An 18,230-nucleotide genomic window follows, 5' to 3' on the forward strand; every position below is an offset into this window, starting at 1 on the left:
GCAACAGGAGAATGAATGTTCTACAGAGTCGCACAATCTAACCTTGATTAACACCCGGAAATTAAAGATGAATAAAAATGTTACCCAATTGGAAACTATATTACTTAGCATTCTAAATACTTCTAGGAACCCAATCAGAGTGTCCGCACAACTAAGGTTTTTTCGCACTGAAATAACATATCATCTTCACTTCTCTAATTTTAAGTATGTAGATAAACTACTTTATGACTCATACCAATAGTAAGCTACAACAAATGGCATTACGACATACATATGTACAGCATACGCGAAGAGGAGCTCATATGAAACGTGCAAATGAGCAGACACCCGGAGCTTATTTTAGACTTAATGGGGGAGCTATCAATGAGCTTCACTCGTCGTCCATGCCGCCCTCTTCACACTTCCATGATGATGACCCTACCGCTTCACTGGAACCCATCAAGTCTGTTAAATCACAAATAATCCATGTTGAGCGACTCCAACTCAGACTCTCAATATCCATTCTACAGCCACTTGGAATGGAGAATAGTGTGATAAAGTTGCTTCATCTATGCTATTCTTTCTCACAGATTTAAGGCGCTGCCCGTGAGAGAGAAACATTGGGGCCTTCATTGGAGCTGGTTAGAGCCTCAGTTACAATTCGCTATACACTCAATGGTTAACTTCGCTGGTGTTCTTGTTCTGCTCGCGGACTTCTAAAATTCACTTGGAGACAAAACTTCAGGTGAATAAGGTCCTCCTGACTTCGGTCGTGCGCCCGGAACAATTTGGCTTTGGATTGTGCTGATGTGTCAAGTGACTTGTGGTAGTTTCTAAGGGCTGCAATTGAACAAGTGTCTGGAATTGCGCTATCAGTGATATTATCATTCCTGTCAAGTGAGTTTTCAAGAGTAACATACAAACGGAAATAACATTCATAATTGTTTGAAACCTGGTCCTCCAAAATTTCATTTACTTTATGTTAACTCAGTAAGCACTTCCGATTTTGCCTAGTGGGTCAATAGTTCTCAATGCGGACAACTATTAAAGTTAATATGCGTGGGGATGAGTTTTCAAAGAAAGCAAATGCACATTTCTAGGTGCTGCAATCGAATGTGCATGTGTATGGAATTTTTTGCTTTTGCTTGGATCACTGAGACATGACGAGTGATCAAAACGTGCCGTCACAATATCATATCCAAGTGACTGACCTTAAACCGTTTTGCCTACATTTTCTCGTCTTTTCTTTTCAGCTTACATTCAGAGATACTTTATCTTCACGATACAAAGTCAAGGACGCCATGCCGCATCTTAAAACTATTCTTGTCACAGGTGGTGCAGGTTACATCGGCTCACATACAGTAGTGTCACTGCAAGAAGCTGGCTACGATGTTATTGCTTTGGATAACTTTGCCAATTCCGTCAATGGAGCTGAAGATGAATCTATCGCCCTGAAACGAGTTGAGAAGATAACGGGCAAACCTGTAACATTTTATAAATGTGATTTGCTGAACATACCCGAACTCGAAGAAATCTTCAATAAGGTGAGTACAGTTACAGCACTTACGAGTAAGCATTGTTTGTGCTATTGACGAGAGTATGAAACCATTATAGTCATTAGTTAAATGAACTTTCTCTGATACATTGTTCGCGATAATGATGACAGCGAGATAAAGACCTGTGCGCAGTCAATTAGTGGAAATCGATTGGTGTTCCAAAGATGAGACATTTTGTTCGCTTTGTTGACGATGTGTTTCGTTATCTTATCAAAAGGTATGTACATGCATTATGTACATGTTTTTGAAAGATTTAAGATAGAAACTTGGTTTTCTTTTACATGATTAGCAATATGTTAGAAATGTTGCATCAGTGTCTCACAGGATGTACAACGAAACTACGTGCGTTACTATGTATTTTATTAAATGATGATGCGGTCTAGTGTGTAAAAAAACGCAAAATATCACCAACATCCGAGATTTTTTGTTGGTTTTTCTTTGATCTTGAACTACATATACTTTTTGTAGATTTATCAATTTTCAAGTTGCACTTTGCTTGTTTATTCATGGCGAGCAATACCTAGCATTGTCACTAGTTGTAATTACATTTTCATTGTGGTAAAACGATTGGTGAATTTGCTTGAAATATTCGATTGTTATTTCTGGGATATTCGAACGGTTAATCTAGGGAAGATATTTATGGTACGTTGCGTTAAAAACAAACATTTGTCCACAGCGAAATAAGACAAAGTGCCATAAAGGGGTACACAGATCGCTATTATTAGCCCTGAAGATCAGAGTTAAATTGGGTTGTGCCAACTCAAGGGGCAAACATCTAGAAAGTGTACGGAGATGATTCAGATGCCTCGATTTTGGCGACTTTGCAGCAGTATGCAACAGTCAATACGATCGATCGAAAAGGAGCTAAAAGTTTGCAGAAGAGGACCATTTCGTCAATTATTGTATTGGAAGTCCACGGTGCACTTTGTGGAGGGGAAACCAGAATTGGACTACCGACACGTTGCAGAAGTTGGTAGCTATCCTGCATATAAGAGGAAGCTGAATGGCATGCTTAAATCAGGGTGATACAATTTAACTTCAACCACTACGAGGCAACTCAAGACCTGCTTGCACAAACTATTCAAGAATCGAATGTTAACGCGGCGGTAATCTGCAACTGTACTGGAATTACGGCAGAGGCGTATGTGTGAAGGATACGTCAGGTTATAGGCATGTGGAAAAGAAGATATACAAGAAACAATGGCATTCCCGGAAGCTGGCCTTGTAAGAGTAAAAATCAACGTCGTCCACACCTACTGGAAGATAAAGACCACAGCCCTAAAATAAATGCCGGCAATTTCAATGTGTGGGTCTTGTACGGCGTTGAGGAGAGGGACGGTCAGCCTGGTGTGTGAACGCTACACCCACAGTGACCACCAAGCTGTCGGAATCGCCATTGAAAGCGGAGGAAGCGACAGCCGAAGGCGCATTGAAAATAGAAAAACTAGAATAGTTCGCTGCTCCACTGGGGCTTTCAAGGGGGAGGCTTTAGAAGGTAGAAAAGCTGAGATTTGTGATGCGATGCTGCAATACCGTTTGCACCACAATTGAAAGCAAACCTCTGATGGAGCTAGGAAATCTCAATGTTGGGATCATCTTGTCTGCCAAAGGACAAAGCAGAAGTCAGTAGCTGTAGGAAAAACACTGAGATCTTCATAGGAGCCTTAACAAAACCATCCGGAAAATCAAACGGAGTGGCTACAGGCAATTGCGCCTCGAGGAAAATACGAATTCGTAGGGCGCTACGTACAAGGTTGTAATGAACAAGATATGTGGGCGAAAATCATCTTAGGTAATTTGCCCATAAATTATTTAAGTATTTTAAACAAAGCTTTCAAGTTGGCTGCTAAGGGAAGTAGCGCTTCAGCGTGGTTCTCAATTGTATAACACACGGTGAAGCTTCGCATCTCGTGAATGAAATGGCTATTCATTGTAACATGCAGACTGTTCCTTCAAACGAAAGAGAAATTACCTTCGCCATCAATATACTTGAGCAGAATAAGGTCATCGTGCTTCGGATCATTACAAAGCAGTGTAGGGACCTTAGATCACCGCTTAGCCTGCTTTTAATCAACTTCGTACAAGCGTTCGACAACATCAACTGGAAGTGTATTTAGAGTATTGTGTGCATCAGAGAACGTGGACATGTGGCGGGGAATGCCACATGCTGCATGGAGGTAAAATTTTAAAGGAGCCCAAAGCAGAGACCACAAGGGATGTATCGTGTCGATGAAACACCAGTGTCGCGGTCGTGTCATTTCGGACTATTCTAGCCCGACAAAACGAAGAATGATATGGGCCTACGGGCCAATTACATGTAGACGTGTGGATTAGAGGGCAGTTCTCCATTGCCGACTAGGCCATGCAGTGAAATTTACTATCCCAAGATCGCCTATGAGTAGGTCGTCCTAGAAAAACATGGCACAGAACAATAGAGGAAGAGTGCAGGCTTCTCAGCAATGCCTCGAGGGAAGCTTATTTCCCGAGAACGATAACGATGGACAACGGCAAGTATCAGTTTCGGTAGTTCGGATGCTGATTTGGACCATTTCACTTGAGTCTTTTGTATAGATTCGAAAGAAATTCCCCAAAAATGCCATATTTGCATTTATAAGGGGATGTACTCATCGAGTTCGGTTAGCCGGTTATAAAAAGTCATAAACACAAAAGCATGGGTTTGATACAATTCGACTCACATATGCTGCTTCGGTTACTAGGCATTTAATCGTTCCATTTTCTCAACGACGCAAGTGGTGCAAGAAGAAAACCGCCGGAATAGACATATCAGCAGAAAAAATAACAAGCCTAAGATATGGAGCTACAATTCGCCTATTTCCTAAGCTTAACCTACACTAAGTATGAAAATATTGTATCTAGGTTTGAATTGAATCGAATTCCACATTTGTAAACTGTGTTAATAAATTAATTGATTTCTGATTATAATCCCTGTGTTGTATTCGGTGCATCTAAAAAAAGAGGTTCCACCTCAAAAAGAAAGTAGAATAAAAATTCAGATGAAATGCTGGTGCTATTAGCTAAAGTAACATTTAGAAGATTACGTGCTTATCTAAAAAAACAGTTTATATGGACCACCGAAATGTAGATTTCGACAGTCTTTTGCTATGATTGCGATGAAATTGCTTTTGAAAATAAGAATCGAGTGAAACGAATCCATGATAATAGTGGGCACTGTTCAGAGGAACACATAAGTGTTTAAATAGAGTGAGATTTCGGATTAACTAAGGAGAGTGGCGAAATTGACCGTACAGGTTGAAGAACGCCTACATGCAGCTGTCCCATGAATCTGGAACTAATCGCTCCAATACACCGTCGAATCTTGTGCCCAAAGCATCGAAGTCGACACAATGATGATTTCGCAATTCTTAGATGCGTTGATAGTGTCTCCAGTCCAGGATACTGATTTTTTGGTTGTTTTATGTGGAAGACCGCATGAATTTTGACTATCGAAAACTGAATCGATTAGAGCGATTTAATTTTGTACCAGCGACCGGCATTGAATTACTTTCGACAAAGTTCGCAAAGCACTTTCTTTTGATCTGGCAGCCCATTTCAAACATTCAAAACTTTGGGGTTTCTAAATTATGCCCGTGATAAATAGTCACAATGGAGTTCTGTGCAAAGTTTTTCAATTTTTGAAGGTCAAGGTCAAATCAGCCACTATTTGGTTCTCTATTTTCAGTTGCCAAAGTGTCCCTTTTCTATAAATCGACAAATCCAAGAAGCAATTTGTGCTCGAATATATGTATATAATTAATGAGTATATGAGCATTTCGGATGGTCCATGTGGTTAGAGCGCTGGGCTGTCGTTATCGTGACTGGATGTCGGAAACCAGTCGATTCAGCTGTGAATGAATACCTGAGTCAATTCGGGGCAATAATCTCGTGCGAGCGCAATGATCGACATGGGGTCGCATCCATTATCGACAAATTGGGTGTGAGACGTCTTTGATAGTATGCTTGTGTAATGCGCGCTAACGAGAATTGAATAGCTAAGATCGACTCAGATATCGAAGTCGGTGGTAAACGACCTAAACAGAGAGAGAGAGAGAGGCTTGATACTCTAGATTGAGATTTGAGAAGCACTCTATTCCACCAGACTAAGCCTATGATCGAGAAAAGTGACAACTCCGATCTAGACGAGCCGACATTGCTAATGAACGGCGCAAAGGCTAAAGAAGAAGAAGACACTCACCGAAAACTATCAACCAACATGACCCTTTCTCCACATCTCCAAAATTCTCGTGAGATATCTTATAAATATTGTTAAGGAGCCCTTGACTGTTTTCAACTTACTAAAGTTCATCAACTTCATTTTGTTGACAAAATTAGTTTTGGTCTTTTTATCCACTAATCCTAGTTTCATTAATCGTAACCATGATTTCCATAAAATTCCACGTCGTCGGAGCGCTTCGCAACTACAACCACCAACTGGTCGTCTGCAAAGTTAATCAGTGTTGCCTCTTTTGGTACACGAAATCCGAGCACTCCATCATACATGATATTGTATAATCAGGGGTCCCAATACGAAACCTTGGGGAACACCTACTTCCACAATGTATTCTGTCGCTCCGCAAGGTGATTCTCAATTAATCGAATTTTAGCCAAGATGCCCTTGATGCAATCTCGGTCGGTCGAATCAAAGACATTTTTGGCATCCAGCGTCACCGCTGCGCAGTATTTACCAATTTTGAACCAGGTTCACAACCATTTGCTATCAAATCGGCTGTAGAGCGAGTACTTTCAAACCCATACTGCCGTTCCGAAAGACTGCCCGCTAGCTCCAAGAACGGAAGCCGTCTGTGGACAGATGGTGTCGGGGGCTTCGGTAGCAGAACCAACTTCTGCCTCCTCCACTGGAGGGAATTAAATGATTTTATGAACCATTTAAATTTATTCTTAGCAGCCAACTTGAGGGCTTTGTTTAAAATACTTAAATAATTTATGGGCAAATTACTTAAGATGATTTTCGCCCACGTATCTTGTTCATTACAACCTTGTAGGTAGCGTCCTACGAATTCGTATTTTCCTCGAGGCGCAATTGCCTGTAGCCACTCCGTTTGATTTTCCGGATGGCTTTGTTACGGCTCCTACGAAGATTTCAGTGTTTTCTACAGCTACTGAGTTCTGCTTTGTCCTTTGGCAGACAAGATAATCCCAACATTGAGATTTACTAGCTCTAAATCTCCCACCATTATCATTAAGTCCGTCTTTCCCATTACATACATATTCGACCAAGATGTTATGAGAGCCAACCTTAGCATTCGGATCAAATATTATAACTAAGATCCTTACAGTATAAACGCACAACGTCGGAAGGGGGACAGGAGTGCCTGTAGAGTCCCATAAACTTACCCCGCTTAACTCCAGGACCAGAAAAAACCGGTATCGCTGGGATTCCCATTGAATTCGGAGAAAACGAACATTCTAACATAGAATCCATTGCTAATTTATTGACGTTGCCGAAAAATCACACCACCGCGGAGGCGTGGTTAACTTTCTGTAGCATAAATTTAACTCGTGATTTACAAACTGATATTATACTTTATTCGTATTTTTTTAAACTTTAAATATACTATATTGTAAATTCCATATCTTGATGGTCATCATTATTATGTGTAAATATTTGTTTAATGAGGCGTTTTTTTTCGAAATTAACTTCCGCGGTTGGTTAAATAGATAAACAGCAATTTGAAAGTTGAAGGCCACAATACATCTTAATTTGCTTATTTCCCGCAAAATTTAGGTAGCTCTATTTTATAGCCAAATGCATTAGAGAAAAATAGACATATGGAATGAGGACAGTTATTTTAATTGATTCTTTTCATGCATAAATGCGGCCACTCCTATTGCTTTGCTAAAGTACATAGCGAGGCCATATGCGAATTTATAGTACAACACAAAGGTTTAGCCATGCAAGGATCAGTCTTATCCAAGCCAAAGTGAACGAGGACAAAACGCCATGAGAGTATTTTTAATTGCAATAAAGCACCAACTTTTTGAAGATAAAGTGGCTCAGAAACTCTAAGGAAACTGTTCAGAGAAGGCGTCTTTCTGGCAATTCACAACGGTGAATCGTAGTTGCTAGAAGAATCCTAAAACATAGCCAGAAGTGTCTACAAACAGTCAACGTGCAAGGCTTGAATGAAACGAAAAGATTATTTTTTGTTATTTGCAAATGTCAATATTTTGGGATCCAGTTGCTCCCTTTCTCAGTGCTTGCAATCTACAAGGCTTGGTAAGTTAACTTATATGTTTGCCGCTTACCCCTTGGGGCATAGTGCGTCAGCCACCCCTTTGTAAAATCGTGCACGGCCCAGTAAAACACGTTCAAGGCCTTCCTGAAAACCCTATATTCCTCCTCGACTGTTCTGCGCTCCAAAGACTCTTGAGTAACAGCAGGGGTCAGTTTCCATGTGCTACTCTCATATCGCAGCACAGAAAAAAACAGTAGCACCGAACAGTCTTAATTTGATTTTGGTGTTGAGTTTCTTTGGAATGTCCCTCCTGCAGAGAACACGCCAGATACACTCCCTGTTCACGCTGTCGGAAGCCTTCCCGAAATCGATGAAGAGCAGATGTAGCGGAGATCTACACTCTGCACACTATTCCAAAATGATCTGCAAGGCGGAAACTAGCCTGCTTTCTGTGAATCAAATTTCGAGATGTTGAAGGATTATTTAAGCTATTATCTTTGCGACGGCAGGGAGCGAGCAGATACCCCTACAACTGTCGCATTCAGAACAGGTCTTTGAAATCTGAACAATCATCATCAATCAATCATCAAAGGTCTCGGATTCCCAGGATGAAAAGAAGTAGCACATCTGTAGAAACTGCAGTGGCAACGATGAATAGCTCTGCGAGGAGACCGCCAACCCCAACGGCTTTACTCCTTTTGAATACATTGATGGCCGAGACGATTTCTTTTCTATTCGGAGGAACTTCACCGGATGTGATATGATTAAGCGCCGTGATGAAGTGCTCCTTCTACCTTTTCAGCTGCTCGTCACCGTGAATGAAGAGTCGACCATTAACGTCCTTCACAGAACCATCGAAAGTGTGCAACCGCATGCAAGTTCTTTCGTGATACAGAATAAGTTTCTGAAACCATTGCTATCAATTGACTTCTTACAGTGAAACTATTTGTTGTAGTTTGCTAAAACTGTAATTCTCATTCATGTCAAATGATCGTTGGTTACGGTGGACTTCCACTGTTTTTGTTTTATTAGTGTTGAGAAAGAAAATTCACTTTCATTATCTTTACATCTAATTTGTGCAGGGGAGGAGCCAATGTAAACGGGATAATATACAGACATACAACCTTTAATGAGGACATGCAGTTCATTTTTGGTTGTTAGCGTTTCATTTTTCGCATAGCTACTGTTCCTTTGCAGACTCCCTTTTTGGAAATACAAAAACTCGGATTTGTTTGCTAAAAAAATCGCAATATGCAATATTGTATATTAAACCAAGATAAGCCACAAAGCATCTAATTTTTTCTAACTTTTTCACCGTTTCTAGCACAAAATTGATGCCGTTATACACTTCGCCGCCATGAAAGCCGTTGGCGAGTCAATGCAGCTTCCTCTACTCTATTACAAGAACAACATCATTGGCATGATTAACTTGGTTGAAGTAATGGAAAAACATGACATTTATCAATTGGTATTCTCAAGCTCATGCACAGTATACGGTGAACCGAAAAAATTGCCGATCACAGAAAATGAGCAAACAGGGAACGTCACAAATGTTTATGGTCGCACAAAATTTTTCATCGAAGAAATGCTCAAGGATTTGTCGAGGGCAAATTCAAAATGGAATATAATTGCGTTGCGTTACTTCAATCCAGTTGGTTGTCACAGTTCCGGGATCATTGGAGAAGACCCTACTAAGGCGTTCACAAATTTGATGCCTTACATATCACAGGTAGCAATGGGAAAGAAAGACACTCTTACGATTTTCGGAAATGATTATGAAACGCCAGACGGAACAGGTAATGATTAACAAAATCCTATGATTCATATGGAAACCTGAAATATCTTCTTTAGGTATTCGTGATTATATTCATGTTATGGACCTTGCCACAGGACACGTTGCCGCCCTTAAAAAATTGGTCAGCGTTCACTTGGGAATCCAAGTAAGAAATATATATTTTCTAAGCTATTAATATTGCGTGAATTAAAATCGAATTTTCAAAATTCTAGTTTTACAACTTGGGCACGGGTAAAGGTATTTCGGTATTGGAACTGATAAAAGCATTTGAACGAGTTAATAACGTTAAAGTTCCATACATGATAGAGGCACGGAGAGAAGGCGATATCTCATCGATGTATGCTGATGCGTAAGTTGTTTTTTTATTTCAAAGTGAATAGGCTACTAGACTTATTGATTTCAGGTCGTTTGCCGAAAAAGAATTAAGCTGGAAAGCAGAGAAGACTGTTGATGAAATGTGTAAGTAAATTAAGTCGAAATTTAAAAAAGCAGTTGCCAATCGACAACGAAGATTTATCCGATTTGTCTTTATTTTTTAGGTGCCGACTTCTGGAGATGGCAGACCTTAAATCCAAATGGCTATAAAACGCCCTATACTAATGGGCATTGTCCATAACAACACATCAAAAGCATTTCCAAATATACGGTTTCCTTTGTACATCATCATTGATCGTATTTCCTCAAACAAATCCCAAGGGCATAGAAATGAGAAATTAAATTATTGTGAAAAAGATTTTTATTTCATTTGCACTGCAACACGTATTTATTATTCGTTTGGTCGTTTCGTTTGCAAATCGTACAAACGGATATCTTGTAACTTTAAAACTTCTAAGCCTACCGATGTAAAACCTGGATATAAATACCTTGCAAAGAGTTCCAAACATCGCGGATTTTCTGTCGGGAGGTATTTTTTAAATAGTTCTGAAATTAGAATAGGAAAAAGTTAAAATAAAGATTATAAAGTAAGTAAATTTCTATTTTCAATTTGATTTGAGTTTTTTCCAAGTAAAAACAAAACCGTATTAAAATTGTTTCACGATCTGTTTGTCACACTTACTTTTCTCCAAAACGATTACACCTATTGGTACGAACTTAGGTGGATATATGCAAACTCAGAAATCCTACGCATCAGTGAATAGTATGATTTTGGGCGGAATTTAAGAGGAGCTTAATAGGGGTGTGAAATTTGTTTTTTTTTATGTATAGCCATGTGAAATATTAAACGCAAAGGCGAAAAAAGTCTTAGATTTGACATTGACTGTGAAAAAAGGAACTAAGCCGTCAAAAATAAAAACTTGACATTTTGATATTCAATACTAAATATAAAATCAAGCCGCCTGGATGGGAAGCTAACTCGCTGAATTATTTTGTGTAGCACCTACGATTTCTGTAAATCTATTACGTCTTCTTCTGAGAGTGCATGGCTAAAAACAATCTATGAAAGCGCATGGTTAATATGATGTGCCTAGTTGTCTACAAAAAAGCATATTTTTTTTTGTTTTTATCTAAAAGCATCCATGACCCATATGATTCTATTTGTATGTGAAAGTGCCACTCATCTAGTATGATCAGACATCATGTGGATACGTCGATCACAAAGAACACCGTGGAACGCGACTTCATCCATCATAGCGCAGTTCCCCATTGGCTGATATGACTGATCCGAAATATTTAAATTGCTCAGTTCTCGACAGGTGGTCGTCATTGACAGTGATAGTGGCTGTTCCATTAGGCTCGGTTCTCAAGGATTCTGTTTTGTTCAAATTCAGTTTCAGGCCATACTACATGAGGTGATCATTTCACTTTTGGATAAGTTGCTCGAAATCAGTTTTGTTATAAGACGTTAGGGAAACATCATCTGCATAAAGCACTGTATACGGCATTGGACGTTGGATATTCCGGTTAACAATGTCTATAACAAGAACAACGTGAGTGAGTGTTGAAAGGGTGCTTTCTTGATGAAAATCGACAGAGACATAAAGCGGCTTTGATATACCCACCACACTTTGAAATTTACTTTTCGGATCGTGGTAGAGCAATTCAACTCAGCGAACGAACTCTTCTAGTACTAGGTATTGCCACAGTGCATACCAAATGAGTTCGTGTAGCATACGGTCAAACGTCTTCCCTAGATCCATAAATGCAATATAAAGAGGTCGATGCTTTTCACGATGTTTCTCCATGAGTTACCTGGCAGCGTGTATTGCCTTAGTAGTTCCGCAGTTCTTTACAAACCCTGTTCGATTCACGGTTATTTGGATTACTTCGCGAATACAGTTTTCAAAAATGCGTTCAAAAATCTTCGTGGTAAAAGACAGCAACCGGATTGGACGGTAATTTGAACACTCTACTGCGACTACCTTTCTTCTTCCGTATTGGAACGGTGGTGCTTTCTTGCCAGTTAGATGGTGTTCTACCTTCCTTAATAACCCAATTAAAGAACTCATTGCGTCACAGTATTAATTCTTCGCTGTCCAGAGCTCAAATGCAATGTCGTCAGGTCCTAATGCTTTCCCCAATTTCATTTGTTTTATTTCAACGATTCAACGATTTCAGTTGCACTGACAGGCGGAATTGTTCCAAATGTCGGCAGTGCTGGTGGAAATGGAGGATGAACGCATTTTTCCGTTGAAATCTGCTTGAAATATTCTCGCGAACTATCCGTCGCAGTTCATCGGTTGGTAAGCAAAGTTCCATTCTTTTCATTAATGCAACAGGAGTCTTCGATATCCAGTCGGCGCTGATGTCGGCTTGTGACAAGTCGATACAGATCTCTCTCGCCACACCGAGTATCTTTGTAATAGACCGCTCGAGTAACGACGATGGTTTTCTTTGCTTCCCGATTGACATTTCTGTAAATTTGTCAATTGGCAAGTGATTTATCACCGCGAAACTTATGATAGAGGCATTTCGTCCCACGGATCTTCATTTGGATATGGTCATTCCAAAGGCACATATCTCGGTTGATGAGCCGCTCATCAGGCTTGGTGACCCCGTGGGGTGCATAGGCTGCTTTGTAAATCATGTTGACTACGATTCTTCGACAGCCGTAATGGTAGGCAATCGTGTGAGTGAAATCATTTCTTTACTTTTCTCACGAAATCCCCAACATTTAATTCGCGGCGGGCCAATGAGTTTCTCACGTTATTGTATCGATGGCTTGATTCGTAAGACAGCAATCAACGGCCGATGTTGGGGCAATGGTCACATAGAAAATGGCTTTACAGTCAATAATGGTCATAAAATGCCGGCGTCTTCGGGGGATATAGTCTATGTGTGTTTTACTTCCTATTTTAAAATGCGGGGATATGACATATTTCTCGGCATCAGGTCGACCTTTCTTTGATGCATATGCGGTGAAAGAAATGAATCTGATACAGTAGTGACTTCTTTAATGGCATCACAGAACCACCAGAGATGCCAATGACTAGACCATATTGCGTGGTAGGGTTTATAGCCATTTTTACCGCTTTCTATGTTGCAGATTTTGGCACCGCATCATCGAATTTCTTGTAGAGCGCAAATATCAATGCACCTTTTCCGAAGGGCTCTCGCGAGTTCTTTCGTCTTTCCGATAGAAAAAAACCATTCCGTAGCCTACACAATGACGAAATCTATGAGTGATATCATGACCCTCCGGCTCAATAGGGTACGGTGGGCGGGTCACTTAATCCGTCTGGATGAGGCTGATTCCACCCGGAAAATCTATAAGGGCAATATCTATGGTAGAAAAAGAAGACGAGGCAAACCCTACCTAAGATGGAGCGATGGGGTAGGCCAGGACGCCAAACAGCTTTTAGGGATATCGAATTGGTAGACCTCGGCGCAAAACCGGGGTATCTGGAGTTCCTTATTAAGGCAGGCCTAGACCGGATACCATTATTTAACGTGCAGACACGTATTTGCTTGCTTCGGACTAATTTACTTACGTCCTGATTACGTCCATGCGTCAACAACCCTTTTCTATTTCTCGACAGAACCGGTGCCCGTCCTGCCTCGTTGCCTGGGGCAAAGGTCCCAACAAATTTTCGAGGCTTTTCACTCAACGCGATCATTTTTTGATAGTTAACGACATTGAATGCGAGATCAAATAGGTTTAAGCATAGTGGAATAACTCCAACTATACCTTATCTCATTCCCTGATCTTAGCATTTTATTTTTGTTTTACTTATTTACCCTCCTCCTTTTTCTGGGCTTGGGACCACCATGGCTATATAATAACATGCGGAGTTCGATGAGAAATTTCATAATATGTTTAACCGACATTACGTATCTTTATGGAGTTTTCCTATAACGGTTTAATTGCTCATCCACGTGGATGAGAACTCAAACATTAATATCCTAAGTGGGATTAGAGGGCTAAATCATTTCACAGCAACTACGCAAACATCGCCCTAAAAGTGCGGTCATTAGACAATATAGTTTGCCATTTTTTCATAGAAAAGTTACCGCTTACAACAATGTACGTTACCTGATATGATGTATTCTCGCTTGTTGATTTTATTTCACAGTTTGCAGTAAATACTCTGTTATACTGAATTACTAATGATAAAGAAATGAGAGTCGCTTGAATTAACAAATAATTCACAGTTGATATTATAGTGGTAATGTCAGGACCTAAGAAAACCAAATTTTTCTGTTCCAAGCTAACACCGGATTTAGCTTGTCTCCTCAACGCTCATTAGAGTGCAATAGCGCAGAACGGCATGAAAGAAATGATTTATTTCGCAAAGTTGGCTGCCATCTAACCTCGCACAAATCGGAATATTTGGTATCCATCTTTAAATTATTATTCATAATAATCGTTGGCGCAACAATCCATATTGGACCAGGGCCTTGAAGTGGGTTAGAGCACTTCATTCAAGACCGTAACGGTACATTACAGTACAGGAGGCAATGTGGTCAGCATTATTACCCTGATTTGATTCAGGTAGTCATTCACAGGTAAGTCACAGCGAGTCCGACATCCAGTCACGATTACACATCCCTCTGCCACCAGTGAGATTTGAACGGCGCCACTTGAGGCCCCCGGACACTATTATTTTTAACCCAACTTAAAATTTGAATAATTGGTAGCCACATTCTCTCTAATAAAGGAGTAGTTTTTCAATCGGTCATTAGGGAGGGAAACCAAATTAATGTAAAGAATTAGTTCGAATTTAATTAAATTTGGACATTATATTAATCATATTTCGGACAACTTTTAAGAATTTTGTTGCATAATTTAAGCCAAAAATAACACTGAAAACCGTAACTAGAGTTCTCTGACTTCGGGATTTATGGTAACTCCAATTTTTATCTAAAAACCAAAAAGGTTTTAATTTTACATTGCTAACTTATTTTTTAAAAATATGAATCTCAATGCAGGTAAATATAGACAAAATGAAAAAAATTGCCGGTGTTAAAAAAAATATTTCAATTTTCACCACTTTTAAGGTTTTGTGGGAAACAAAACCTTATTAAAATCGATTCAATATCTGACTGTCAATCAAATGTCACGAAACTTGATGAAAAGATGTGATCTATGAATCCCTTTGCATATAACAAGTCGCACCATTTTGTGTTGAGTTTGAGCGGGGTCTCCTCATGAATATGGACATGTGGGGTATCAAATGAAAGGGCTCAATTAGTACTTTTCGAAATTGATCTTCTTTCTGATATTGCCTAGACCGGATACCGGTTGTTGCGCCGTTGATGATGATGATAGTGATTATTATTAACAAAGTTATGGACGTTGAAACTTTTACATTTCATGAAAATTTATTGCATTCTACGAGGTGTGAAGTTATATGAACGAGGATGTCCATGGGGACATGTTAGTTTTCCTTTTTTAGTTTTTTTGATTACTTGAGACAGGCTGTATGTGCTGATCAAATTTGTGGACAGTGTCCAATAGGATGGACAGTGACGTTTGCATCAGTGGTATTAACTTTAAGTACATATTTGTATGCTTTTGTGCACAGAGTGAAGTGGAAATGCGTGAAGATGCAACATACAATGTTGATGTCTTTAATATGTACGTACACATGTACATATATCTGGAGTTTAGCAATTAATCAAGGAATATTTTGCATCCTTAGCTATGTACGAATTTAAAAACCGTGCATTGAGAGTGAACACAAAACCTTTTACTTGAAGCGCCCAGTATCCGATATCCCGAAGTGTTTTTCACTAGTTATGCAAAAAAGGCACCCTTAAAGAATATGACCTCATCACAAACGTTCATATTCTTAGTAATTTTGTAAATAATCATACTTTCAAATTTCATAATGATCGGAATATTACTTTTTGAGTTAGAATTCTCGAAAGTGTAAAAAAAAGTCATTTTGAGAAAAACGTGTTCAGTTATGAACACATTTCTCACTCTTAATTGCACATAAAATAAAGTTACAATAAATATAAATGCACTTGTACAAGGGACTAACGCCAAATATTCTTAAATACGCTATTTGCATGGCGCTACAAGATTATTTAAGCACATAAAGTGAACATTTCCTGAGCCCTCAAGCTTGAACCTGCACCCGATAATCACTCGGTTTTACATTCATAAAATTGAAAGGAATGCGAATTTCGCTTTAAAATTTTTACAGCGTATTCTGGTAGCTAAATGAATAATCTATGCAATAAAAAAATCGATTCTAAAAACATCCTATTGTGGTTTCCCCCCTTAAGCAGATAAAACTTCGATTGCGTCCATTATGATTATAATAACTTTTGTTTACCTTTATCAATTGATACTGCCTTCTAGCAGATAGATTCTGTCTGAATCTTTGAATGAATGTGGTTGCCATCTACCTTAAAATAGGGCTTACAACCATCTGCAAACTCTTTCGTGATGCGGTATAGGGTGGCAAAACCGTGCTGGTGGAATGGCTTTTGTCATGGTATATACCATGCTGCACGTCTCGTACTTTTTCATGGTAACAGAGCTCCAGCGCGTCAGGCTCTCCCTCGCTCGCAGCCATCAACATAGTTCTCGGCCTCTTACCTTCACCGCTCCAACTCTAACTTCGGTAGCCATCTGCGGCAGTCCGAGACTGAACGGATCACACTAGCGACAAAGGGATTTGTATCGTCGGATACCAGTCCCCTCAGCTATCAACAAGTACCTGAGTCTAATCAGGGTAATAATCATGTTTTAATACACTTCAAAGCCAAGATCAATTCGAAGCGAGCTTTGAAAATGCATAAACGGGACACTAAACTTAATAATATTCACTGATCCACTCCAATTCCTAAAAAATGGTTGGGCTTAAATTACTTACCAAATAGGGGAGGTTTGTGTGAATGTATGATGCTTGCTATACTCATTAAAAACTCTTCCTGAAAACGGAAGCCAACATTGTCTTGATGCGTCGCGATAAAAATATGTTCAAATGGTTGCTTTTGGCCAACATCCCGGAATGGACAAACTAAGCTTCCTCTATCGTTAAGCTGAAATCAAACAAAGTTAAGACTCATTCAAATAGGAATAAACCCTTACCTTAATCCAAAACCACTTTGCTAACAATTTTAGGCTCCATTTTGGTAAAAATGTTTCTAATATTGCTTTATGATGGATGTTTGAATTTGTGCACCAAATCACAACAAGTGTTTTCTCATGAATATACTCATCCAAAGGGATAGCGGCTAAATCTTCATTGTACAACATTTGATAGGACAATTCCGTTCGAACTGCTTTTAATCGACGAATATACTTATTTCGCCAAGGCGGATCAAGAACAATCAAATCGAATTTCTCTCCATTGGGAAGAATGTTTGATAAGTTTCGAATATCATCGTTGTAAAACACAGATTTTGGCGGGATTAAAAATTGACGGCCAACAAATGTTGTTACCACAGGAGATGTAGATGGATTTTGACCGTGAAATTTTGGAAAGACGGTTGGCTCTTCGACAATGGCATTCACGTCTATGTTCTCAGCAGCAGATATCGATAATCTTCGAAGTGGACACACTTCAAGCAATTTAGTAACTGATTCCTGCATATGTTTAACATCAAAACTGAAAATAAGTGGAACTTTAAATGCAACCTGAATGCTCTTCAATAGAATTTAAAATTTACATTTCCTCTGCAGAAACATCCGGGGCAGCATTCGCCTTCCGCCTTTTCCGTTTTCTCGGTTCTCCTTCCATGGTTGCTTCTTTTTCTGAGAATTTGAACACTTCACCTTTCAAGACATAGCTTTGGTTTTGAACTGCTTGCTGATATGAATCTTCCATTAGAAGCTGGTGATTTAGGAAGTATCCAGAGCATCCTTCCACTGTTAACTGGGTCGACATATTTGTGCACACGACTGTACCAGCGGCACGAACTGTCAAATAAACGTCTATAGTTCAAGTCATACACTAGAATACAAAACAAAAATTTCACTGGAATACCTCTCCGTTCCCTTTAAAATTGCTTTTTAAGTTTTCGTTGTTTTCAATTAAATTACTTCGAAAATTCATCAACGGTTTCCGGTTTCACCTTTCAGCTCATAATTGCTCTTAACAGTTAAAGAAATTAATACTTTAGATTGACACTAAATCGTAATATTTATAAATTTAGTAGAAACTAATGAGATTTCTGGACTGATTTATGCAGATTCCTTTCCTAGGCCAAAGAGTCAATTCTTTTAACCCTTCTAGATTTTAATGAAACGAAATTTTCTTGATCATTGGTCATTGAAATGAGGGCCGGGGT

General features: G+C 39.3%; 2 protein-coding genes across 3 annotated transcripts; one reads left to right on the forward strand and one right to left on the reverse strand.

Annotated features, from left to right (window-relative positions):
• The first annotated feature begins 587 nt into the window (after window positions 1-587).
• Window positions 588-10,312, forward strand: LOC119646154 (UDP-glucose 4-epimerase-like). 2 transcript variants are annotated; one of them, XM_038046526.1, is made up of 7 exons: window positions 588-854; window positions 1,233-1,523; window positions 9,075-9,546; window positions 9,602-9,690; window positions 9,758-9,894; window positions 9,949-10,004; window positions 10,085-10,170. In XM_038046526.1, the coding sequence occupies exons 2-7, from the start codon at window positions 1,281-1,283 to the stop codon at window positions 10,159-10,161; spliced, it is 1,074 nt and encodes a 357-aa protein (XP_037902454.1). In that variant the 5' UTR covers window positions 588-854; window positions 1,233-1,280; the 3' UTR covers window positions 10,162-10,170. The 2 variants fall into 2 exon arrangements, with proteins under 2 accessions (XP_037902454.1, XP_037902453.1); XM_038046525.1 differs by having other exon boundaries at window positions 594-876; window positions 10,085-10,312.
• On the reverse strand, window positions 10,264-17,848 carry LOC119646156 (N(6)-adenine-specific methyltransferase METTL4). Its single transcript, XM_038046527.1, has 4 exons — window positions 17,610-17,848; window positions 17,029-17,548; window positions 16,811-16,979; window positions 10,264-10,466 (listed from the first exon to the last, which is right to left on the reverse strand). Exons 1-4 carry the CDS (start codon window positions 17,825-17,827, stop codon window positions 10,312-10,314), a joined length of 1,062 nt encoding a protein of 353 aa, XP_037902455.1. The 5' UTR covers window positions 17,828-17,848; the 3' UTR covers window positions 10,264-10,311.
• Between the last annotated feature and the right edge of the window lie 382 nt (window positions 17,849-18,230).

The sequence above is a fragment of the Hermetia illucens genome, chromosome 1, assembly GCF_905115235.1.
Source record: "Hermetia illucens chromosome 1, iHerIll2.2.curated.20191125, whole genome shotgun sequence".
NCBI classification, from domain to species: domain Eukaryota; kingdom Metazoa; phylum Arthropoda; class Insecta; order Diptera; family Stratiomyidae; genus Hermetia; species Hermetia illucens.